Here is a 27,383-nt window from a genome sequence, read left to right on the forward strand (position 1 = left end):
GTCCCTCGCGTATCTCAATGAGCTGGCGGCGAAGGACTATGCAGCAGGAATACAGAAACTTGTCACACGTTATGACAAATGCCTTAATTTGCTTGGAGATTATGTTGAGAAGTAGTTTAAAGTATCCTCTTTCAAATAAATTTTTTTATGTTTGTTAATATTTACTTTTGTGTCTTTATTTCACGAACGGGTACTACTTTCCGGATGACCCTCGTATAAATTGGAGGGGGGTATAGCGAGTCATGGGAGTCAGTAGTATTGAATGCAAAGAGAGATGGAAGCGTAGTTCATATAGTTGAGCGATGAGATAACAGAGATGGAATGGATCACCAAGAGTCCGTTTAAAAGGATAAGTAGCAAGGGGCGTTGAAAAGACGGAAATGTCTTAAAAGGTTTTGTGAAGGAAACCTTAGATTAGGATTCATGGAGGGAAAAACCTATCCAGATCTCCGTGATTCTGAATGAGGTCGACCTTCATGGAAATTTCAATATCTTTCCTGGAGTGCACGCCCGTAGTTCAGAGACCTTCCATGTTTTAATGGCAGAGATCTCAGTACGGGCATGCCACGTGCGGGTAGAGAAGAGAGTTTATGTGAAATCTCTCGTAAATTTTTTTAAAGAGGGAAAATCGTCAAATAGGTTAAAAAAATATGATTGACGCCATTGGCACTTCAGTGAGCACGCGTCTGGCCTTTGCCACGCAGGGAAAGTTTAAGCGGCGTGTGCTTGAACGCCGGAGTCTCGTGTTGATGCTTGTGAACTGCGAAGATGCGCTCGGGCGGGTTAAGGGGCAAACGCGGATCCCGAGAACTCGAGAGAGGCGCACTTGGGTGAAATCGCTCTCTGGAACGGAAAACCTTTTGGCGAGATTCGAGAAAAGTCGGAATGTGTGCATTACTTTTCAGCCTACCGTCGTATATGTGTGTTTGTGTTTATGTTACATTGCATGTATGTAAAGGTGCGCCGAATTACATCGACTTAATGGTATGTAACGGAAAACTTTATTTAAGCAAGAGAACCTTGTCTTTTCGTTCGTCATCTATAAATCACGCCGTCGCGCGAGATGACATTTTCATTGACCACGAACCCGGTCCCCGGCGGCTGGATGTGGCAGAAGGCCACCTGAGATCACTCTACGTCTGTCATTGAATACTTTTCAACTCGTGCAATATTGACTGCGACACGATTGGGGCATACACGAAGGAGGCAAAGTAACCGGAGCGGTTATGCACCGCACACCCGTCAAGTTTGGTGTGTACTCCAATTGCGGGTGTCTCCACAGAAGTCAACTTGATTGAAGTGCCAATCAAACTTCAAAGATTGTGATAAGAAGTTCAAACTCACAACTAAGCAGATATATACGGAGTCTTAACGGCACATAAGAGAGGTTAATAATGACAAATATGCATATATGAAAACTATTTCTATATTTCATTGCTCAATACCCATGAAAAATTATATATATGTATATATATATACACACACACACACATATATATATATATATATATATATATATATATATATATATATATATATATATATATATATATATATATATATATGTGTGTGTGTGTGTATAAATTTGCACCACATACTTCCCGGGCTTAGAATCTCTGCGATTAATCCTAAAAAATCTTTACCCTATCCTCAAAAATCATAATGCCACCGTCAACCTTTTTCCTAAATGTCCCTCTGCTAGAAAAATTCTGCATGTCCGGGTTTTCACCGCGTTGTTGTTTGAAGCCGACAACAGTTTCGCCGAAGTTTCATCCGGCGTCTTCGACCTGAAGACGCCGGATGAAACTTCGGCGAAACTGTTGTCGGCTTCAAACAACAACGCGGTGAAAACCCGGACATGCAGAATTCTTCAAGCCACCGCCGCGAAAATCTACGCAGCCATATGTCCCTCTGCTACTTTCCAACTCCCCTCAACTTATCTGATCATCTCAAATAAACCAATCCTCCGCTTAAATCCCCGCCCCGTCCCAAAACCACTCCCATGCCAAGCAATAAATACAGATGCAAAAATGCCCCATATTCAAAACCAAAATCCCATCCCTCTCCCCCCCCTTTTTTACTCTCTCCCACCAATTCTCTACTCTGCTTGTACATCTAGCAATATAGTTTACCTACTGAAGTGCCAACTTTGCCTTGCCTATTACGAGTGTAATAGGCAAGGCAATCCTCGTATGCAAGGCCTCGTATATTGGACAGTGTGCCACATCCCATAACATTAGAATTAACAACCACCGGGTCTCATGCAAGAATTCTTCCTTGATTTATTTGCTCCCTACCCTCAAACTAGCCTCCGAACACAACACTCCATCTGATATATGCTATAGTGTATCCATCTTATCATCCCTCCCAATCTCTGATCCTCCACTGAAACTCAAAACATTAGAGCAATCCTTCATTTGGCTCTTGGAGTCCTGCAACCGGCCAGGAATCAATATTAGGCATTAATTACCCTACTCCAAGCATATTATGATCCCCCCTCCACCCCCATCACCTTCTACATTTTCCCCCGCCCTTCCAACGCTTCCCCTTCAAACCCCTTCCTTCCGAATTCTCTTCCCACCTTCCCCTTCCATCCATCGTTCCATCCCCGGCATTCCCTGCAGTTCTGTCCCTCATTTACTTGATGAATGTGGCCGTGACCACCGTTAATTCGAAAGTTAGTGAGTCTCTTTTTTGTGTGTTTCTGTATTTTTGTCTGTGTCCACAAAGGCTAAATTTTAAACATTATTATTCACGTCCATGAGACTTTCAAAAAATGTTATATATGTATATATATATATATATATATATATATATATATATATATATATATATATATATATATATATATACATACTCATTTATATAGAAACAGATATAAGGAAAAGGGATAGGAACACACATTAAGGACGAACACAATAGAGGTGGGGAAGGCGGGAAGGGGGAATATATATATATATATATATATATATATATATATATATATATATATATATATATATATATAATCGCTTTATTGGACTTTACTTCTATTTGTTTGTGTCTTAAAATGATAAGCCCTTAAGGAACCCTTTCTTTATCTCCCAAGTGTATATGAATTTAATCTAACCAACCGGATTCCCACCCAGAGGGCCCAGGTGCAAATCCTTGCGGTGTTGAATATTTTTCAGAGGTATCTCGATCCCAACTTGAGGTGTTTTGTGGAGGGAACTTTGAGTGAGTACGCTGTCCGTCGGATGGGACGTTAAGCTGCGGACCCCTTGGCGCCTTTCGTGAAGAGTAGGCTAATGCCGATGCCGGGTTTCTCTCCACCCTTCATCCTGCCCAGTCCATACCCTATGGCGCAAATGACCTCAGCTGTCGGTCGCCTCCCCTAAATACTACTGCTACTAGGAACGTAATTTTCGATTATTCGCGAAGGAGTCTGAATCCCACATGGACTTTCTCATATTCGGGCCTCTGCTTAAATATCATATTTTCGACGTGTTTACTTGTTGCCTCTAAATTTTTTTTCGGTCAAACAAAAGCCACGTCCGGTAAAATGGGAATATTGACTACTTCATGAAAAAAGGATCGTGTCGTGATCATGATGCTGAAGATCGAAGTGAAGTAAAGCGACCGAGACGACTTTCACCCGAGCGCGATTATAGGACGTCGTGCACTAATGCAGTGCGTCCCGCGCGTGGGGCGCACTACACCGAGGTCGCAATGAAGGGTTTCCACCGACCTCGCCCGCCCGCGGCGCGTGGCAAACAAGGATACTACTGTTGTGGTCGCTGTTTGACCTGCATTGTACTTCGCCGGAGAAAGAGACCATTTTTCTTTTGTATGGCGTCACTCCCCCCTGAGCCCTGCACATGCACGGACCCCGGCGACCCCCCAACCCCCCACCTCATCTTCCCCTTCCTCCCGGTTCCAACGTCCTTTGCTTTCATCGTCTCGAAAGCACTGCCTCGTGTGTGATGCTAAAGAAATGTACACTATTCAGTACGCGTGCGCGATGTTTCTACTGCTCGAATGAAATAGCATCGGTTATTTATAACTGGTTAATGCTGTGTAACGAAGTTGTGCTCTCTGAATCAGCATTCATTATAGTGATGAGAATGACATATCAATTTTATAACGTCAGTACCTGGTTGTGAAGGAACTGCTAAATTAAAATCTGTTTCTAGTCATGAGCTGAAATCAAATTAATGTTCGATGCATATGAATTCGAAGACAACAGGGAAGATGGATACATTTGTTTAATTTGATGTACAAATTAAAGACTGACTTTGAAATCGATTGAAAATATCAATTCAGTACTATGAATGATCCTTTCGTTACATGACTGGTGTAAATATCGATTCTTAAGGCTCTCACTCTCCTTTCAAGATAGATGCTAAGTAGCCATAAAATGGCTATCAAATCACGTACTTTTGTGCAACTATTTTGTGAAACATCTTGGGATATTGTGTTATTATTTTATTAGACTTTTAGCTGTAAAGATTTGTTTTAAAAAGCGTTGCTAAATACGAAAGATGTAGAATTTTTAGAGGATAATGCTTAAGTCGTTTAAGCTGTGTGGTTATGTTATCTGATTGAATTGAATGAATGAAGAGCCATATAACAGCCATTTGCCGTTTCTGGCAAGGCACATCAAAAGCAGGAATTTATCCCCGTAACAAACTTTCGAAGCTCTGACTAATGGACTCGACAAACATGTAATAACCAAGAGGGATGTGTTTCAATCACCGAAACGAAGAAGCAGTCATCAGAAGACATCCTCAAACCGTCAACCCAATAACACTCCTCTCCCCAAACCAAACCGCCCAAAATCCCATAATCTTATCACCATTTTCTTCCCTGGAACACACAAAATTAAACATTTAATCCGTGGCCTCTTCCCAATTATCAATAACAGTCAGTCCACATCACTTTTATTCCCACATTGTTCCTCTGTTTCGTTTAAAAGCCCGTCGAACTTATAAATGCCGCCTTCTAAGACCCTCCCTCTCACTTAGTACCAACTCCAAACCGGTCGCCACCTGTACCTCAAAAAATATTACATATCGCCTCTCCTGTAACTTCTGCCCTGCCTTCTACGTGGACGAATGTACGGCCACACTTTCCCTCCACATGAACAACCACCGCTATTCCACCAAATCTCCCACCTTCCTTAATTATCCCATCCCGAGGTGAGAACCCGCGAGATGGCGCATATCTGGGTGACCCAGTCATTCAAACCGCCCAGGCTGAACCAAGCCCACTGAATGCGTCATATAGCTGCCTACATATCCCCTCCCACCCCCTTGTTCATTTCCCTTACCTCTCCTTCACTCACCTCTCCCCCGCACCTGTCCTCTCCGCTCTTCCCCGAGAACGCCAATCTGATGACGACGGCCGAGCCGTCGAATCGCCAGAACAACATTTTTTTTAAGGTAATCTACCGGTTAAGGTAGGTTTTTCGATGGACACAACTACCAAATAAATATTTTATTACTCCAAACAAAACACAAAATCCCGCATCCTACTCTACATCAGGTGCCTCTTCATCTCTGATTGCTTCCATCCTCCCTTCATCCCGTCCAATATGCGTATCCTGTTCCTGCCCTTTCCTCGCTTGCCTAACATTCTCCCCACAATTACAGTCTTCAACATCCCGCTGCCGGTCAATACCCCCTTCAGCCACTTTTCCTGCCTCCATAGGATTTCTCCCAACAAAGCCCTCTCTTTGCCCGCCATACCAAGCACTTCCTTGTTTGTTTTCTTCTCTGTCCATTTCACCTTCTCCGTTCTTCTCCACACCCACATTTCAAAAGCCTCCAGCCTACGTCTATCCTCCTGCTTCAATTACCACGTTTCCGCGCCGTACATAGCTACGCTCCATCTCAAAGTTTTTACGAGTCTTTTCGTAATATCCCTACCCAACGTCCCTGTCATCAACTCCCTCCGCCTTGTGAAAGCCTCTTTGCCAAGCGCAATTCTTCTCCTTACGTCCCTACTACTTTGACCGCTTTGGTACAAAACACAACCGAGATAGGTAAACCGTTCTACCTGCTCTAACTTTTGCCCTCCTATTTTAATGTTTAGCTTAGCCTTTTTATTTCTGGAAAATCGCATAACCTTTGTTTTATTAATGTTGATTTTCATCCCATACCTGTTGCACTGAATTTCCAATTAACTCAGCAATTCTTGCAACCCCATGGCTGAATAACAAACTAAAGCTTGGTCACCAGCAAACCTAACTGATTTTACGAATTCCCCGCCCACTTTCATTCCTACCTCCAGTTCTTCCCATGTCTCTTTAATCATTTCCTCTGCATACAGGTTGGACAACGAAGATAATGGGCAACCCTGCCTTACACCTCTTCCTAACACTACCCATCCGGACTCCCCGTTCCCCACTCGCACCTGTGCAGTCTGAGACATGGACAGGTTGCGGATTAGCCTCCTTCCCCTCCATTCTATTCCCATTTTCTGCAATATACTCATTAGTTTTTCCCAATTTACTCTATCAAACGCTTTTTCGAAATCTACGAAACAGGCAAATACCTCCTGGTGGTGTTCTATAATCCTCTCGATTAATAATCTCCTTACTGCAATGGAATCCCCTTCCTAAACCCAAAGTGATCATCCCCTAAGTAATCATTTGCCCTACTCTCTATCCTTTTGTTTTTGATCCTGAGAACAACTTTAGCTACGTGGGATATCAAACTTAATGGCCCCTTGTCTTCACAACCTTTTTCGGAATAGGAACTAAAACTGATCTCACAAAGTCTTCCGGCCAGATGCCTTCTTTCGTAGATACTACGAATCAGCCCATAAAGCCTCTTCCTCCCACATTTTCCTTAACATTTCAGGTTCCACAGGAATGTTATCCACCCCCACGGCCTTATTTAGTTTCATCTCCCTTACTGCCCTTTCCATCTCATCGTCGAGTCTGCCTGGCCCTAAGCTATCTTCCTCTACGTCATGTTCCTTTTCTATGTCTAACTTTGTTGGTCTAAGTTCTTAACCATACAGTTCTTCTATATACTCCTTCCATCTCTCTTGGATCTTTCCTGGGTCTAATATCAACTCTAAGTGTTAGAATAGATCTTCCTTTCTTACTTCCCGATAACGATTTAACTTTGCTGTACAGCGCGCCAATTTCACCCTTCCTCTGCAGACTTTCCATATCCTTGCACTGCGTCTTCCACCATGCTTCTTTTGCTTTATTTGTTGCCCGCCTCAATTTATTGTTTAATTCTTTATACTTCATTTTGCCTAACTCTGTATTTACATTCTTCCATTTTCTACTCTCATCCATCTTTGTAATCATCTCATCCGTGATCCCTGGTTTCCTAGTCCTTTTCGCGTTATCGGTTTCAATAGTGTCTTTTGCGGCTTTAGACAACCCTTTCTTGATACTTTCCCATTTTTCTTCGATAGTACTTAGCTCTTTACCATCCTCCATGATTTCCTCTACCGCTTGTTGGTACTCCTCCCTTTTCAAACCATATAATGCTTCTACATTCCATTTTCTAACTCGCCGCCCCTGCCTTATCTTTTTGAAACGTACGCTGCATTTCATAACAACTAAATTATTGTCAGAGTCCGCATCCGCTCCCGGGAAGCTGTGCGAATTTATCACACTGTTCCTAAACCTGTGTCTAACCAGGATATAATCTAGCTGATACCTTTATGAGTCACCTGGCATTTTCCATGAATACCTGCGTCTTTTGTGGTGTCTTGTCCAAGTGTTGGTGATGACTAGCCCCTGTCTCTTGCAGAAATGAACTGCTCTCTCCCCGCGGTCTTTCCTCGTGCCTAAACCGTAGTCCCCCACCTCATCACCATCTCTTCCTTCGCCTACATTCGCATTCCAATCCCCCATCGCTATCAAATGCTTCCCTGAAGGAACACACGCGATTATGTCCTCTAATTGATCGTATATCCTATCGACCTCTTCCTCCGTATGGTTGCTCGGTGGCATGTATACCTGAGTAATAACCAAGATTGTCGGTTCTGCTTTTATTTCTACAAGTAGTATTCTAAACGTTGCCTATTATATGTTGCCTACGCTTCTTCCTACCTCCTCGTTTAATACTATGGCAACCCCTCGTTGGCTCTCGTCTCCGCCGCTGTGTATTTTTATTTAATTATCACTCTAGTAATCCCCGCTATCCTTCCATCTCATCTCGCAAGGACCTGAAATATCTGGAAGGGCCTGTGCGTTCCGATTACCCCTGGAGCTATGCTGGCGGGAGTAAATATAATTGCTCCAGGAAGGGTCACCCATGCCAGATAGGTCGAAGGTTAGGAGTCAGGCGAAAGGTAGTCCACGCAGCGTCTGTTCCTCAGTGAGGCGGCTGCAATGGCTTCTCACCCCAGTGGGGCGGCCAGTAAGTGATGGTGTCACGTTAAAAACACTATTGATGAAGGCAACGGGAAACCACTTCAATTATCATTCCCAAGATAAATATCATGGTCACTTCAGAGAAAATGAGTCCTGGCAACTACGGGGCTCGGCCCAATCGGCTGCGTGTCGTAGTATTTCAACCTCTCGTTAGATGCAGAAAATGCAGTACAAATATCAAAATTAAAAAGACTAATGAGACAGGAAACACATAGAGAATGGAACGACGAATGGAACAGAACAGAAAAGGGAAGGAAAACACACCGTATATTTCCGAACATAGATGACCGGATTAAATTAAATATTAAACACACATCAGCAAGCACACAAGTGTTAACCGGACATGGAAACTTTAACTCCTACTTAAACTTCATAGGGAAATGTTTTACCCCTCTGTGTAACTGTGGAAAAGAAGACACAGCAGAACATAGAGTGCAGGATTGTGTTTTCTATGAGACAGAGCGGCAACTCTTATGGAACAATATGGAAGAGAAGCTAACGAGCTTTAGGGAAATGATTACATTCTGCCTAAAGAACAACAATAACCTGTTCGGAAAATTTGCAATAAGAAAACTAGCAAATAGTGAACCACAACAAGCGAACTAACTGGGAAATATTTTGTGTAAAATTTTATGTAAAATGTAGCAATGTATTCTATATGTCTATTGAGTGATTTTCTTTTCTTGAATTGTTTATCATTAGTTTAACTCCCAACATATATAAGCACCTGTAGATGTTAAAATTTTAGAAAAACTTTCCTTATGTCTGATTATTTTTGTCTTTTTGTCTGATTTGTTATGTATGTTGTTTCCTTATGTCTCATTATTGTTTGTAAAAAGGGGAACTAAGATTCAAAGGAATCCCCAACTAACTGTGAAGTAAAATAAAAGTGGACCCAGGAAACCATTGGTCAAATGGGTCCAAAAATTAAAAAAAATTCTCCATAGAGCCCGTTGTTCTTGCAAGAAATTATTCTTCACCTCTGAATATTTTCTACCTCCCTTAATTTCTTCAAAACACCCTTTCATTGGCGCCACTCTCCCCCCTTTCGCTATGTTGTTATTTTTTCAGTTCCTTCACCACCGCCTTGCCATATTCTTGCTTTGGCTTCGTTCTCATCTGCACTAAGAACATTTCGTACGCTCGTGATCTCTCACATATCCCTCCCAGTAGCGTCAAATATACCTTCGACGCAGAGTGTTCTCGTCGTCGCGTTGAGAACATTTTCACGCGGGTGCATTGTTGACGCGGCCGCCCCCCCCCCCCATTCCACTGGTGCCACACCAACACCCTCCCTCCCTCCCTTCGCATCCTCTAAGCCCTCTTCTCGCACCCATTTACATTCTTCCGGAGTGTATGCAGATGTAATGAATTTCCCGAGGAAGCGAGAAAGTTTTGGCCGAGCATCTTCAAAGAGTAATCTTCGTGGAGAGGTGGATGAGGGAGGCGCAGGGGGGGGGGCAGGGGGACGAGATGCGCTTGCTTCAAGTGATGGCGCTGGGGGGGCGCGCCCTCCCGTGTTTGTGTTCTCCACTTACAGCCATCGCGCGAAGGGGTTACCCCTCCCCCCCACCCGACCGCCCCGGTCTGCCGGGGGGGGGGGACACCAGCACCTGGTGCCGGGGATTAATCAGTGGTGGGGGAGGGTAGGGGGGGTTGCTTGAGAGGGAGAGGGGGTGTGTGCCTGTGTGTGATGGGCAGGAGGGGGGGAGGGAGGGCAGGTGAGGAGGAGGGGGAGTGGTTACGTAAGCGAGGTCGGAGTGAGAAGTGGTCGTACAGATCGATTTCACGAATCGATTTCCTTGGGTCGTCCGCAGCGTCTCCCGAGACTCTCCCTCCCCTCCCCCCTCCCCTGTTTGCACACCCTCAACCTCCCCCCCCCTTACCCATCGTCGCCTAACCTGCTGCACATACTCAAATCTTTTTCGAGTCCCATGGTTACTCGCGAGGAGAACTGTCTCCGCACTACACTCGAGGAGACTTGGAAGAAGAGTGTCGTCACGGTCGACGTCACGCTGCACGAAATGAAACGCCGTATTGTCCAAACAGCATGGCTTACTCATTATGTTTCGAGAGTGTAATGGTGAAACTATGAATTGTCCTCATGTCGGGTGAGTAAGCATTCCCTCCTTGGGGTGCATGTAGGCTCTGCGTGGGGGGGTGACGCGGGTGCCCCCCCCGTGTCAATCACGCGTTTGTTTTCTCGGAGTTCCCCTCCCCCGCCAGTTTCACCCTCCTTCGCCATTTGCTGTTTTTAATGTAAATCCCCGATATTCTTCCCTGTACCGATGTCGTCCATATTCTAGAAATGGGTCCCGTCCCAGTTGATCCATTGCGTCGGATGGCCTTCTTGGATTGGTTGAGCAACGACTCGGCGTTGAGACTGGGACGGTAGTCGAATGAGAAGACTAATTACAAAGCCTGCATTCAGGCCAAATGGGATTCATTTGACACCCTTCTTTTTCTTGAAACATTTTTCTTTTTGAACGTTATGGTGAGAGTTTAAGTAATAAACTTCGTATTCGGCATAATTTTGCATGGTGTCGATTTGAATTTCACATCTAAGGTTTCATTTGATATGAATTTGCTACCATTCTAAAGAAACGAATGGCTATCTGTCAAGGACTTAGTTTTTGTGAGGAAGGATTACAGTTCCAGTGAAAATCGGTCGAATTTTAATGCGGCGAAAATGGTTCGTCAATTGCTATTAATTGAGTTCACGTTGCTTCGCAGGATTGTCTCGCCTGACACGGCTGACGGCATTTGCAAGGATTTTCTGAGCATTATACTTGATTAACGTGGGCGCGGCGTTATTTTCACGGTTACTCTTGGAAAGCAGGCAAAGGCATTGCATTCTGCAGCTCTTGTCCATTAAATTTACTCAACAGCGATTGGCTATCGATTGAATTCGGCGAAAGATTGTTATTTTTAGGGCGGGCATGAATATTTATTACCAATTAACGGTGGAGGCACGCGCGCGTACACACACGCGGCTATGACTTTCCCTTCCGCCGTTTATTACTCCTCCCGCCGGAACAACGTGTCACTTTTCCGCCTCCCTGTTCAGCCGGACGCCCGCGTGAGTCCTGCTTAATATTTCATCAAGCTCCTCGGGCAGTGGCGATTGTCAACTCGCCGCTCGATGGACCCCTTCCTCACAAAGGCCGAGCGCCAGCCGCGTCTTTATACTCCGAGAACCCTCATTTGCCGTGCGGCTTAATTTGGCCTCCGCCGTAATTAATCTTATACAAGTAGTTTGCCTTAGGAAACACCATGGCCCTCGTAGGCCCCAAAATGGATGTCGGTCCCCCTTCAACCCCCTCCCTCGCCCCCCCCCCCGCCCCCCCCCCTCACACGCAGACGCGCACACACGGTGCACTGGACGCCATGTCTCCTTCCTGTAATTACTCGCCCTCTTTCAGATCTTAAATAACGCCAGAGGTATTTTAATGTCCCCAAAAATTGTTAAAAAGCCAATTACCATGCTGCCATCGTCAACCGGCGTTGTTCTACGGGTTTTGTGTGCGTGTCTCTCTCATTTATGGCGAGGACGATCGAGGTGTGTCCGTGTGAGGGGGGGAGATGGGACAAAGGGTTGCTGGGGTCAACTTCGTCGATGGCGACTCCGTTTGGTTTCTCTTTTTAAACGCTGAAGAAAGAGCGAGTCTCGAGGAATGAGAGTCGCCGTTCGGATCGCCGCCTCGTAGCGCCGGGCGACCCATTTCCTGGGCAAGGGGTCGCGGCGCGAACGGGCCGCCGGCTGGATGCGCCGGCAGCCCACCTGTCCCATGGGGGGGGGGCGCCGTCGTCCCGGACTCCATCTGCTAGGGAAAGAAGCGTTCATTTCATTCCGCAGACGACTCATCTGGATTCGAATCAATTTCTTTGACGCGAATACAGATACTAGTATTTCTTGGATTGCCACCGTTTCTGTGAAGCAATAATCAACATTTCCCGCCTGAGTCCCTCGTGAGCGATCCCTTCGGATGCGTGCATTGGCACGGACCTCCATTCGCGTTGGACTCTGGGATACCCATCGCGGGTGCCCTCTTTATTGATATAGTCGAATTTTCCTCATTTAATGGCGGAGGTTGCTGGCTCCTCCGCGGGCCTTACTCAGCTCCGCAGGAGCACTTTTCCCACGCCGCCAGGGGCCATTCTCCCCTTCTACCCTTGTATCCCACGCATGATCGCGGCTGAAGGCGAGGGAGCCCAGATGATGGGGCATGCCGTTTGCAAAGAGAATGCATAAAGTACCAAGAACTACAGTGCAGAAAGGATTGGGTTAGCAGAATAAGCTGGAAACAAGAAGTCGTTCTGTGAAAAAAAGAGTACAAAATTAGATAAAGGATAAGAGGTGAGGTGATAATAAAAAAAAAGTGTGAAAGTTGTGTGGGGAATGCGGTAAGTTAGACTTTTGGCGATAATATTACTAATTAGGAGGGCTATTCAAAAAAGTTGATAGATAATTTTTATTTCGAATAATTAATTCATTGTGCAAAAAAATAAATTTCATGCAAACTGAAACTGGCTGGGTATTCCGCTAAGTGGTACTACTGACCTGATAAGCATGAATTAGAGCCATTTGCCTCTTCGATTGAGCTTTTTTGAATTTGTACAGACTCAAAAATACACTGGTATAATCAAAGAGTGAATACAAAGTATTTAGCTACTATTATCAAATTTTAATATTTAACTACCGTAATTCCTTAGTCACTGAATAGTAACCTAGACTATTTTATTTTGCGCTGTTTAATTTTATTCCCGAGCCCAATATATCATGAGCAAAAATGGAGTTGTGTCTCGCAGGACACTCGCCAAGTTTCGGAATCCGTACTGGTTGTTTATCAATGAATACTGGCTGTCGAGAAGCCGTATTATCGAGCCAACAATTATACATTATGTTACTTATTCAGCTTGTTGTGAATGAACTCAATTATATAACAATATATTCAGCTTATTATTTCGTTAACTTCGCTCAAGTATTGCGTCAGCGAAAGTAGAGCTCTATCAGAAAAATTGAACATGTCGCTGGGTGCCACATGCACGTTTGTAACAGGAAAAATTGCGTGTGAGACGTTTCTGTGCGTCCCGAATGCCCAGACTGCTCACATCCAAGCAACTGGACGTTTGCGTGCAGATTCGTCCTTAGTTGAAGTTGATGTCACAGGAAGACAAGGGGTTTCTTTCGAAGGTCTTCACTGCAAATAGAACTTGGCCAGATCTCGTCGATCCTGAGAGCAAACAGCAGAGATCTGTGTGGAAACCTCCGATATCACCAACCCTAAAAAAGGCAAATTGTTGGTTTCAGCTGGGAAAGTTATGTTCATATCATTTTTGGAAATCCAAGGAATGGTGTACCAGACCGTCGTGCCGGCCCACGCAGCTGTAAATGGAGACTACGATTTGGATGTATTGAAGAAACTCCAAGGCCATATAAAATGGCAGAAGGTCGCATTTCAAAGCAACAGGCTTGATGCTGCACCACGATAATAATGCACGACCGCGCATCACCAATTTTGCTGCTACATGTGTCGTGAAAATCATTTTCAAGTGCATTCCTCACCCACCCTAGACCCCACCCCTATAGCCCACCCCTATAGCCCACCCCTATAGCCCACCCCTATAGCCCACCCCTAGAGCCACGCCACTTTTTCCTCTTTCCCGTGGTGAAAGACCACTTTCGTGGGAGATTTTCCATCTTCAGAAGCAGTGGTGACGACTTCTGAGGCGATGTGGAAGGACAAAAAACTAATTACTTCGTCAGCATTTATCCGAAGACTGGAATAATAGGTGGGGGAGATAGTGTTGAGAGTCCTCGTAAAATTATCCGAAGTCCTGTAATGGCGACGAGAAACGAGAAGGGCAGGCATTGCGCGAAGAGGGATAGAAGAAACAGGTGGGCTCGTTCATTTGCATCGAAAGTAGCAAACCACGGGGTGGCAGGAGCCGAATGGCGGAGGTGAGGTCAAGGCAAGCAGTCGTTCAGCCCAACGTGGCCAGTGATGTGCTTCGAAACGACAGGCCTGGAAACATCACGCGAACGCATACCTCTGGCGTCCGGCACCCAGAGGTGCGAAGCGATGTAGAGGTACGAGGTACGTGAAGAAGAAGGGATATTTACGACGAGCAGTGCTGCATTCCCATTGACCGATAAAACGTGAAACGAAGAAGCCGAGAGGAGGGAAAGAGCGTGATGTGTAGGAGAGGAAGCAGCTGGGTTTGTCGCGCCTTGGAACGGGATGATCCCGCTAGGGCCGCAATTAAACGGGGGGGGGGAGCGAGAGGGGGAGGTGAGTGCAGAGGGAGTAGGGGTGCCGGAAGGGGTAATCGGAGAGGAGGGTGGCAGGGGGTCCACGTGTCTTCGGATTGACGTACCGAGATCGATGATGCGTGCATTGATATCGACACTATAAGAATGCAGAGCGGGTGTCCGTCTATGCACTTCGTATATCAGCGTCGCTTTCATCTCGACATCGTTCGGGATCGGATCGTGGGGGGCGGGGGGTCGCGGAGGAACTCCGCCGCACTCGGCCCCAATTCGAGCGCCCCCACCTTCCGCCCCCGGCTTATGCATCAATTACCTCGCGGAGGCATCGCCTTTCGTTCCTCGCTCGCCGTCACGAGTCAACCGATTGATGGAGGCGCGGTGATCCCGAATCGTCGCCGCATCCCCCATGACCCAGCTCCCCCCCCCTCCCGCTCTACGCACGCATCGCGTGTCCGTCCACCACGTCCCATTTAGTTTCCCACGGCACGGTTTGGTGACGGTACAGTTGTTGCTTCCCTCCCGCACCCCACCGGGTCCGGCGTGCGTGTGGTGCGCTGGTGTCCCCGGCTGCTGCAATTAGTCCCCCTCCGGTGGCCCGGGGGGGTGGCGGAAGGAAGGCGGGAGAGGAGATCCACGGAGGCGGGCGGAGATCGGGCCCGTGTGGCGTGGCGTCCCTCCGCGGTGACGTCAGCACGGGAGACGAGTGTGTGTGGTTGCAGGGTGTGGGGGCGTAGGTGAGGGAAGGGGGAGGAGACGGATACTCAGCAGCGCGAGTGGCCGCGGCGGCCCCCCGCCGCACACTCACTCCCTCACTCTCTTTTTCTCTCTCTCGCCGCGTGTGTCGCTCGCGCGAAGGTCGCTGCCTGAGTTTCGTAAAATTTCCAGCAGATGGCAACACACAATGATACGGGAATGGTGCTCGGGGGTGGACGTTTCTAAACTGGCCAATAGATGGCAGTCCAAGCTACGGCCTGCGGTTTGAATGATGGCGCGCGCGCGCTACTGATTCAGAACATTCGCTACCAATTCTCCTTCAAATACCAGACTGAGTTTATTCATTGAACATTCTTTGATGGATCCACGGATTCATGTGTTTCCGCAGGTTTTGAAGGGTCTTTTCTATGTATTTTTTTATTCAGCCTTCGTGCCTTTTCACACTACGCTGAGTTCTTATTTTAATGGAAATTCTTCCTGTCCTTACTTATTCCATCATTCCAATCTCCCTTCTTCTCCTTATCCTTCAACTCTTCCTTCAGTAATGCTTGGCTGAATACATTTTGTGCTTAACTTGTCGCAATTAAGATGCAGTCCTCTTCCTTATCATTTTTGAATTGCGTACTCTCTTCGACAAATCCTCATTTCTCACTTAGCCTATCAACTCAACTTTCTCCATCCTACCGCAGAGCCGCATTCTATACTCTTCCTCATGGCCAATCTTTGAAAATTGATCGATTTAGTTATATTTGAAAACGCATTCATAGCATTGAAATGAAAGAAGTAACTCTGTAATCGTCAAACGTAATAATCAGGTCCTTTGTGAACGTCATCATCAGGTTGTCCCTGATGATGACGTCCAACGTCGAACCCTGGGTCGTGTTCTAAATGAGGGTTGGGTAGAATTACTAAGGTACTTATATCATTTCAATATGTTGCCTTAATTTCATAAATTTACGCCTGAGACAACACATTTAATTTATAGAATCATATTTTAACCAACGCAAAGGAGAAATTAAAGTCTTAAACTACACGCTGTCTGCGCTAGATTAGCTGATGAGTTGTTGGGACAACTCAAACCTTTGCAAACACTAGAAACGCAAGTCGGTTCTTTGTCTGCCCTAGTGTGCAGGCTTCCTATTCCGAAGATCCAGTTTCGAAATCAGGGTGTGGCCGGATTACTATATTCAGTGGTATCCCAGTCCATACTTGAGGTGCTTTTTAGAGAGCACTTTGAGTGAGTCCGATGTCCGTCGGATGGGACGCTCAAATGCGTCCCCTTGGCATCTTTCGTCCTTAAGAGTAGTACGCTATTGCCGACGCCGGGTTTCCCTTCACCCTTCCTCCATTCCCTCAACATCCTATCCCTACCGAATTACCCATCCATCCATTCATGGCGCTAAAGACCTTTCCTGTCGATCGCCGCCTTCCTTTGTAATAAATGCGGACTCCTTCTACCTATAGTCTTCATTCCTTCACTTATTTTCGATGGGAACTGGAACAAGTGTACATGCATGTTCTTATTGAACTTGAAAGATACAAGGAGAAATTTCAGTTCTTAGTATTTTGGCATTTAAAAAATGCAAATCGGTCTTATATATTCACAGCGTTTGGACGGAATCACCAATTTTTCAAAGCCAACTTCTTCATTAATTAGTTAGTGTCACTGTTGGCCGAATCGTTTCCATTAATTCATGTTGAGCATCTCCCCTTCCAATGCAGCATTATTAAGCATTTAACCATATTCTAAGAGCGTCATAGTGGCTCTTCTCGTAATATCAAACAATCTTCTCATAATATCAAGCATGAATAATGGCATTCAACGGTACTTTATAAGTACCGAATATTGGAGTAATATTCTAGAACATTTCAATACCTTCTTTGTCCGTTTATACATGCAGAGATTTCCAGGAGGTTGCCCTGCGTTGTGACTTAATTCTCTCGACGACTTGTATAAGGCATTGTAGCCGTCTTCTGCTCAGAAGTGTTTCTGACCAGAAGTGAAAAGACCTTGTACTTTCTACCCATACTTTTACTTACTATTCTTTCTATTACTCCGTCATGTTCTCAAGAGGATGTGGACTAAAATCTGACTCTGAAACATCTTGAATATTTGGAATTTGCTGAACAGCGCTGAGAAGATTTCATGAGAAATATAAATTTTAATTTAATATTAATTTAACCGAAACCAACAGCGCTTAACTTAAGTTTTGTCCATTATTTGTCCAGACACACTCATTATTAAAAAAATGAATTGGCTCACTTCATCGCTGGAGTCTCCGATGTAATTATAGGTGACCGAAAAACTTGACGTATCACTGATTACTCTGCGACACCTTACTTGAAAATGATGTTCAGGTGTTATATTAATTCCGTATGAAACATTTTGTAAAGAGAATCGATTAAAAAGGAATTGGATAGACTTCTATATAAATATACGAATAAACATACAATCGTGCTAGAATAATTTGTGAGGCTGAAAACAAATACTTATATTGCTCCTACAGGAGTAATATCCCTGTATTCAATGGATATTCAGCTCACGTTGGATCTCCACATTATTTACGTATCTTCGTATTGACTGTATGATCGTCACTGATGAAAATATATATTCTATATTGTTATTTTGTATAAATATGCATGCATAAATACATACACGCATGGGTGGAGCAGAAACCTGTTTCGATGGGTGAATTGTAAAAAACCAACTACGATAATTAAAAAGCGTTTTTTATTCTGAAAACTGCATTCAATGTCATTTTAGTTTCATTAGGTTTTGAAAACTATTTCATCCAGGTGACGACCTTGGTGAGCGAGGCACGTGTTGAGTTGCCGAAAATATTGAACTGTACCTTCCCTGAGGAACTTCTGAAGTGTTTTCTACTTCTGCTGTAGAGTTAACACTGTCCATTACTACCATTTGTACGCGACCATTCAAAAAGTCTTCAATCCAGCCCAGGACTTTTTTATTTATACCATTATTTATCAACCACATCTACTGGAACCTTATTTTCTACGAAGTCGAACAATATAATAAAAAAGCGCGTTGTACCTGGTAGGAGTTACTCTTGAGAGAACCGGTTTGGTTTCTTATCGATAACTCGTGACTTTAGAGGTATCTCACTATCAAACTAGCAGTTATATATGAGGTCTGTTCAAGAAGTCTCACGACTTTTGTATTTTTTCAAAAATGATTTATTTATTCATGAATAGCTATTTTTTCCCCATCAAAGTAATCCCCATTTGATATCATACACTTGTGCCAACGTTTTTTTCCAATCCTCGAAGCACTTCAAAAAATCATTTTTGTGATCTTGTTCATCTCCTCCTTCGATGCAGTCTTTACCTCGTCAATCGTAGCGTAGCGTCGTCCTTTCATGGGCCTCTTCAGTTTCGGGAACAAGAAAAAGCCACTGGGGGCCATCTGGGGAATGCGGTGGCTGCGGCATCATTAGTGTGTTGTTTTTGGCCAAAAATTCGCGCGCAAGTAACGATGTGTTCCAGGGGCGTTGTCATGGTGCAAAAGCGAATTTTTGTTCTTCCACAAATCCGGGCCTTTATGGTGGATTGCTTCGTGCAAGCTGCGCATAACTTGTAGGTAATATTCCTTATTTACCGTTCTACCCTGTGTCCAGGAATTATGATGCACCACGCCCCTGCAACTGAAGAAAACTGTGAGCAAAACTTTCACATTCGACCAAACTTGAAGCGCTCTTTTCTGTCTTGGCTCGTGCTGCAGCTTCCTTTGGGATGACTGAGTTTTAGTTTCCACGTCATAACCATAAACCCATGATTCGTCACCAGTTATGACCCTCTGGAGAAATTTGGGTCGTCGCGGAAAACACCTCATTAGCAATGTTAATTCGTTGTAGTTTTTGGTCGAAATTGGGCAATTTTGATACGAATTTCGCGGCGACCCGTGTCATGCCCAAATCAATGGTAATGGCACGAGGCAATCGATAGGTTTAGGTCCTCAGCAACTTCTCGAATAGTAATTCGACGATTGACCAATATTATTTTCTTTACTTCATCAATGTTTTCGTCTTTTGTTGACGTGCTCGGGCGTCCGGCACGCTCTTCGTCGTTCACATCTTCTCGGCCCCCGGAGACCATTTTGTACCTCCGATAAACGTTGCTTCGGTCCTAGTTAGCTTCTCCATATGCCATAGTCAACATTCGGAATGCATCCGTACACTTAATTTCGTAAGTCACACAAATTCTGATACAGATTCTTTGACCAATTTATTGGAACAGGCAAAAATCGAAGACAAGCCAAGACACGTCCAAGCAAAACAGCTGTCAACAGTTAACAGAGCATTCAAAAGGGCCGATCTTTTCGGCACAAGGGAGAGAAATAAGTACCATACATAACGCCCAAACAAAATTGAAAATCAAATATACGTTACCCGCGAAAATTCAAAATTCGCGATACTTTTTGAACAGATCTCGTATTCCTTGGTTTTGTATGGTATGGATTTGTGAGAAATAGGTCTGTTATTGCTGGGTTAATCCCAGTTTTTGCTTTTGGGTATAAGCTTTACATCAGGCGAATTCTAGTCACTGGTAACCTTGTGATATATTGGGGAGTTCTTAAATACGATCTCTGGTTGTTAAAATATGTAATCTCTAAAATACGCGGGTTTCTTAAATATCATTCGATCGGGCCCAAAGCATGTGCTAGGGTTGTTGTTTTCACAATACGATACACTCTGCCATGCAGATTTTAGTTTCGGGCATCTGTTGGCCGAAATGATTCGCTAAGCTATCGGAAACACTCGGTGAAAATTTGGAGAAAATAGCTTGAAATAAGGATTTAAATGACTCGGCCTTTTCCTGACCTCTACTTGTCCAAGCAATTTAATGAAAGGTAACATTGAACCTATATTGATGAATTAAGAAAATCGTATACACGCCAAAGGTTACGTCACGCCAAGATGAAAAGATATCCCTGGCAAAAAACGGATTCAGATATTGCGATATTTATTTAATAACTTTATAAGATATTTAATGAAAATTCCAAGACATGATATCGAAGCGAATTCAAAGGGGAAAAAAGAACTGAAAATTTAAAAGAGAATCCAAAAATATTTCACTGAAAAACGAAATTCTCCGAAAGGTACTAGCATTTTTATAAAGGCTACCTCATTAAAATGTTATTCCTTAAAATCTTATTCGCCAACATCTTACTGAATATCTCCGATAGTTTCCAAAAATGATTTCGACATATAATTAACGAAACTGAAATGTCACAGAGTGGAATAGAATGCTGAAAAACATTAACCCAACGGTACACCGTAATCCGCCGCAAGGGCTTACGATTCTAGACCAACCATAAAAAGGAGTCCAACTACATACAATACCAACAAATACCAACTATACAATACCAACAAAAATATACCGATGCACACCCATATAGATGCATATATTCATACAAAACTTATTTGAACTTTATGCGTATCCGAATAGACATACATGTAGCTAATATACTCAAAAAAATGCTCCAACGAATGCACTAGATATAAACGCAGCGCTCACTCTGGCTCCTGCCTGCGACGGCATTGACGTAGATTTCATCAATACGCATTATGGACAATGATCGTGCGAGAAAATACGAACATATTATTTATATGGTCTTATCTGTTTATATAGTGTAATAATAATAATTCCCTTTTTGCCATAATTATATTCATGTGTACCTTGCAAGACACCGCTGGGATGTCTTGCAGGGTATCATGACCTTGTGAATACATTTGATCCTCAAAGTACCAAAATTTGAACATGCGGATATGAATGCTTCTGATTCTGCCTTACCTTTCCTTTTCTCATCTTCACACTCTTATCTCTTTTCAAGTCATCTTGGAAGGTGGTATTTACGTCTGGAACAGCTGCATTCGGCATACATGAGCCCTCGCTCCCTGATCTAATCAGCGCCAAATTTAATTCATCAAGAGGACACGATTCGCATTGCCCTGTAACATCGTCCTCGTCTGTGGAGTTTATTACGATAATAATTTAGTATATATCTTCTGTATCGGCTAATTTTTTGCATGCTTTCTCTTTGGTGTAAAGCTGCAGGAGAATACTCACATTGAGGATACTCACTCTTCCAAATTACTGCTTCATTGGTTTCTTTTTAATTTTTTGAACCCTAGTCTAATGAAACAACCTTAGGCTTAACTGTTTTAAAAAATGAAATCGGCATAAGTATTGTATATCTGTGGTAGAGTTTTATATATGTAAACATAAATATATATACATGTATATATGTGTGTGTGGGGTGGCGATAGTCCAGGGATAGGTTGGACTACTGACTGGAGGGCCCAAGTTCTATACCCTGATAAGCCTCTCTGGGCACCTGCAGCTCCACCCAAGCTATGTGATTTTTCGGGTACCAGGTCTTCCTGGGAAACCATAACCGGCATAGGGAAAGGAACTGACCCCCCTACCCTGATGTGTGAATTTCACACGCCGTCGGGCTTAGTACTGGGTGAACTCTACCATCACCTACCAAACCGACCTTCGCGTTGATTAGTGTGTTTATGGTTTATATATATATATATATATATATATATATATATATATATATAACTCTACGTCAAGCTTCAAGGGTGGGACGTGGCAAAAGGGATGCGATTCTCTGCGGGGGGAGGGACGAGCAAACCCAAATCGACTTGGATGGAACAGGGCCCGAGGCTCGGAGAAAATTTTTTGAAACGTAATTTCGTTCAAGCATTCATTGTTTCCCTTTATTTTAGTCGTTATAGCCACTAAAATGAAGTGCTGACTCAACCTTATTTGGAACGCCAATTTTATTTTTTGATGCGTCGCTGTTTAATATGACGTGAAACATGTAATTATATTTATATGACACAAAACATACGGGGAATATGCGAACAAGCCAATAAAAATGAGGATTTATTAGAAGAGTACTGGGTAAATGTCATGAAAAGATCAAAGAGAAATGCTATCTGTCGTTGGTTAGGACTCATTTGGAATATGCTGCTAATTAGTAAATGGGTTCCTCATAAAGTTGGACTGATTGCCGAATTGGATCGCGTGCAGCGTAGAGGAGCTAGATTTGTAAAACGATGTTAAAATAAACTTAGTGGCGTATCCAAAATATTAGAGAAAATAGGCTAGGAATCACTTACGGAGCGAATGTTAAATTACAGATTAAATCTCTTGCATTAATTGGAAGGATATTTCTTTAGCAGTAAGGTTTAAAATGCATTATAACCCCCATCGTACTACGGTAGGAGAGATATTGCCAATACAATTAGAGAGATTATGCGTAGAACAGATAAATTTAAGATTTCACATTTTCAATGAACGATAAGGGATCAGAATAATTGTCTGACCGCGGTAGGGGTAAAAGTATTTGGGTTAAAATTAGCCTGGCGTAATATTAATCTTTGTCACCCACTCCCTAGCCGTGGCTTATAGTGTATTATGCAATGTAAAAAAATCACGGATTGTTTTTAAGCATGTTAAGAATATCAGTGCAACGATTTCAGAGTGTAAGAATTATTCGCCTTGACTGGGATCCCCGTCTAGGCGAATGATTTTTACTTTCTGAAATTGTTGCATTGAAATGCACATTAGTGGATGACTCCGTTAAATGTTACTGTTGCGGCATCTCCCGCAGTTTCTTCGGAAATATGTTAAGAATAGTTGGGTGAAGTTACTTATTCAGAGTGCATCTGTCTCTTTTCTTGTCCAAGTTGGTACGCGTGAATGAGTAATAATTGTTTCTGCGCCGATTTATTCTCTCGCCATGACTTCAAATTTGAAGAGACACAACTTCACGTGGACCAATACAGTTGGAACTGTTATGGAGGTGGGTGCATGCAGTTACATGGTAACACCTGGGAACAGCGTCGACTTCACTCAACTTTTATGTTTTTTGGACAATTTCACCCACAAATCACACAATAATTAATAAATATTATTTTTTGTCTGATGTTAAGAGACATTTTATTTTTGGGAATGATATTATGACTAATATTATAAAAAGACACAATTTTAAGATGACAAATTCTATATATTAATTAAGCACATGATCATTAGGATATTTTAATACAATTGGTATTGAATACAATAACTTGTAGAAATGAGAACAAATCACATCACAAGAACAACATCACCATGTAATACAGTAAAATGAATATTCTTTACAAATAAATAAGTTATGATTTGATCTGGGAGATTTCTTTCTCAATGGTTTAAAGCTTAGTCAACAATAGATAGTTCTTTATTGTCTCCGTGCTCTAAAGTAAGAGTTTTAATACTGAATCGTAAAATTAAGTAGATGCCGAATAAATTAAGTGGGAGGATGACGCCTGACTTTGATTCAGAACTTGTCTACGAAGTCAGCTGTTTTGACATTTTATGATGCTTAAGTTTGATTTCATAGTAATTATCTAGCGTGCTAATGGAGATGTTTGATTTTTAGATTTGATTCATTTTTCATACATAATGCACGCTGCTATTGGTCATAATATGTCACATAGGTTAAATTAAACGCTAGCCATGTGTTCTCTCGCGGTAAAAGTTAACATTACCATTCTTCTAAATCATGGCATCCTGGTAGAGATAAAGTCTTTCTCATTGGAAGCAAAAACCTACGCAATTTAATTTCCAAATTGAGGCATTTGATATCGCGTCTGAGGACGCATTATTTTATTTTTTCTCTCAGCTGACTTACCCTGTGGTTGATTATTGATTACATCATTTCTTACACACGTAAGATGCTACTTTGAACGTACGGTTAAAAGAAATAACTGAAGCCTACTGTTGAAACTCATTTTACATAGAGATATAAGAGAAAACCTTTTTAGATCCACATTTCCTTCTTCCCTTCGGAACTTTTATGTTTTTTCAATGTGATACATTTTCTGCGATCATCCGGCGATGGTTTACGGGAGCGTGGGGAGAGGAGGGGGTAGAAGGTTGTCTCGGGGCTCTCTCGCCTCTCCCGCTATGCCCCGAACCCATCCAGCCCCAGTTCCGCTTCCAGCTGCTCCAGGTCCTCCGGGAGCAGCTCCTGCGGCGAGGGGCATACGAGCGTGGCCTCGGCGACGTCCTGGTCGGCCGCCTCGCGCAGCGCCACCGTCACGGCGTTGTCGAACCACCCGCTCGACACGAGGCGGACGCTGCTCACCCCGCACAGGATGGTCTCCACGGTGCTCCCTGCGAGCGAAAGGGAGGGAGGGGGGTTAATGGACATTCGTCCCAGCGAGCCATCGATCTAGGAAACTTCAAATATCACGAACATTCCACACCATGACAGGAAATTTATTTTTCCACAAAAAATCACACTTCTCATTCATCGTGGACTCCAAGTTAAATATAATTAGGATGATAAAGACTTGAGATTGTTCACTTATCGACAGTAGGGTGAACTCTCAGGCCGAGATAGGGTATGATATCACTTTAAATAATCACGACATACTAGTATATTGCTAATGACGGTGTCTTTTTAACTGTTGCAGTTGCAACCAAAGTGTTGGCACTAGAAATTTTTAAAAATTATGTGAAAGTTTTTCAGGCTTATAAGCATGGAAGCACCTATGTGACGCGAATGAAACTTCACAAAAAATGTGGCTACGATTTGATAATCATTTGATATCGAATGTGTATATTGAACCGGACTGAAGAAGAGAGTCCAATGGAGCAGATGCAGAAGCTGACGCATTCCGCGTGTCATCATTTCGACGCACCGTTATTACAATTCCCGATGACACGTCAGAACATGAAACTAATCACATACAGGTGCGATTGGAGCCCAGAATATTGGATTTCGAAGGCAAGAGTACCCATTACACTCCGGAATAACCTTGTGCGCCCAAGTCTATGAGCGGGTTGTCATGAATGCTTTCATTCTTACTTAACAGAGTCTTCAAAAGAGCATATTAAATTAGCGTTCCTTGTTATCAATAATCCAACAAAGTAATTTAATTTAATGTTCTCAGTAGATTTTAAGACAAATAATGTCTTAGGAAATATATACTTATGCGTGTTGCTTCATTGCAACAAAGTTTCTGTATAATTAAAGAAACATACCTTAATAACTCCCAATTACCCTGCTAATCTCGAGTAAACACTTTCCATATTAAGTGTAAAATCATCCCCTGCCACACACCCTTGTGGTGACTGGCAGGGTATTAAACAAATGACCACATTCGTCCCTTGTCGTTCATTCACATAGTCGTCGTCCTCCGTAGTCTCATTTCCTCGTAAGCTTCGTCGAAATGATTCTCGAGTTGGGTTGAGAATCATTCAAACAAAGCCTCCTTAAGGCTAGTTTGAACTTATAAAATAAATTCAGAGCCGCTTGTTTGAAACACCAAAGTGTCGTCAATTATTCCTTTTCCAACATTGGGATTGGTCGTTTTGATCATGTATATAAAATTCGGGAAATAAACGCCAGAACAAGCAGACCCACGGACTCCCCCCACCCACGGGCAATATGGAATGACAACTACACATGGGGTCATAGCTAGCGAGAACGCCACTTGACACCCGCAGCGCCTAGGGAATACATAGCCTTACTTATATTCGTGAATTTTACTCTGACCTCTTCTGTGCAGTCGGAATACCCTTCCCGCATGACCGAGTAGTACTGATACGCACATAAGGGCATGAATGTTAGAAAACTTTAATCGCATTTCGCTGTGTTTTCAAGCTTCCTCCTTCGACTCCTGCGGCGTCAGAGGTCAGTGGGCCTAGTTGCATGGCCGTGGGTTGATAGCATTTCCCCTAATTGTGTTCCAGTTTGCATGGTCTGCCTTAATATGGTGCTCAATTGTGTAAGTGGTTGATGTCCATTTTTATTCCTTTTTATTTGATATGCCTGAGAATTTCCATAGTGGGTAAAATTAACACTAGTTTAATACTATTACGTTTTTTGCTATTATTTCTACATGTTTGAACTACCGTAAACTTTTTCCAGGAATTTTAAGTAAATATTTTTTTCCCTTTCTCTCACCCCTTAAACATCCTCCCTCTCCCTTGTCCCGTACCCTTTCTACCTGGTGCTTGCACCCTGTGCCACACACCTTATTGATGGATCCCGGTGATTTGTGTAGCTGTAGATGATGCAGATGTTGTCTCCTTCTTCAGTTTACGCTCACTTCACACATTGTATGGTGTATAATATAGGTGCATATCTCGGGGCTGTGAATACGCCACGTAGAGTGAAATAAATTTTATGAGTGGAAATAATTGACAGTAATACCTCGTGTGTAATAACTGACGAAGAACTTACGGAAGGGACTGCTATTTCCTCTTCATTTGAAACATTGTAGTGTTATACAAAATTATATAAAGCAGTCGTATAAGACTCTGTTACTATATTTGCCAGCCCAACTATTGGCTGACCAAGACCAATATCCTCTCATTAATTTCATTTGCATCTCTTTAAGGAGTGAATCTTAAGAAAAGTCCTCTGGGAGCGTCTATTTATTTCTATGCGCAAATGGTATTTCCATTTTACTTTCCCTCACGTTCCTTATAAAACCAGAGTGACCTTTTACTCGACTGGGTTTCCCGTGAATATAAACTCTCCTCAGATAAATGCTCCAATGGAATAATTAATTGCCCGTTCGAATTTCCCGCATATTAAAATGCCATTCAAACTACTGCGATAGCTACGTTATATCATTAATATGTCGCCGATCGCGAAATCGCCGGCCCCGGTGGCGGCGGGGTAACGTCCTCGTCTGCCATTCCAAGGGTCGCGGGTTCGATTCCCGCCTGGGTGAGTTTCCCTACATCTAGGGCTTGGGTGTTTGTATATGTGACATTGTTATCGTTGTTTATAGTTCGATGTAAAGGCCTAAATGTGCTGTTTTCGGACTTATACTGAATAAAAAAAAAAAAAATATCATAATGCTTCCATACAATCCGCACCAATGGGTATTCATTGAAAAACTGGTGCATGCAGAATTTAAATTCAGAGCTGCAATTATAAAGAATATTCGGAAGATCGGCCAAAAAAATGGTTTTTTCTTCAAGGAA

General features: G+C 43.3%; 1 protein-coding gene across 1 annotated transcript in view; it reads right to left on the reverse strand.

Annotated features, from left to right (window-relative positions):
* Positions 1-23,333: 23,333 nt before the first annotated feature.
* The window catches only part of LOC139694767 (corticotropin-releasing factor-binding protein), a 144,109-nt gene continuing 140,059 nt past the window's right edge, over positions 23,334-27,383 (reverse strand). Inside the window, exon 7 of the mRNA XM_071593279.1 lies at positions 23,334-24,554. Coding sequence (XP_071449380.1) covers positions 24,343-24,554 — 212 coding nt within the window. The 3' untranslated portion in view covers positions 23,334-24,342. The remainder of the gene's footprint in view (positions 24,555-27,383) is intronic.

The sequence above is a fragment of the Hetaerina americana genome, unplaced genomic scaffold (assembly GCF_022747635.1).
Source record: "Hetaerina americana unplaced genomic scaffold, ioHetAmer1.1.p SCAF_54, whole genome shotgun sequence".
Taxonomy (NCBI): domain Eukaryota; kingdom Metazoa; phylum Arthropoda; class Insecta; order Odonata; family Calopterygidae; genus Hetaerina; species Hetaerina americana.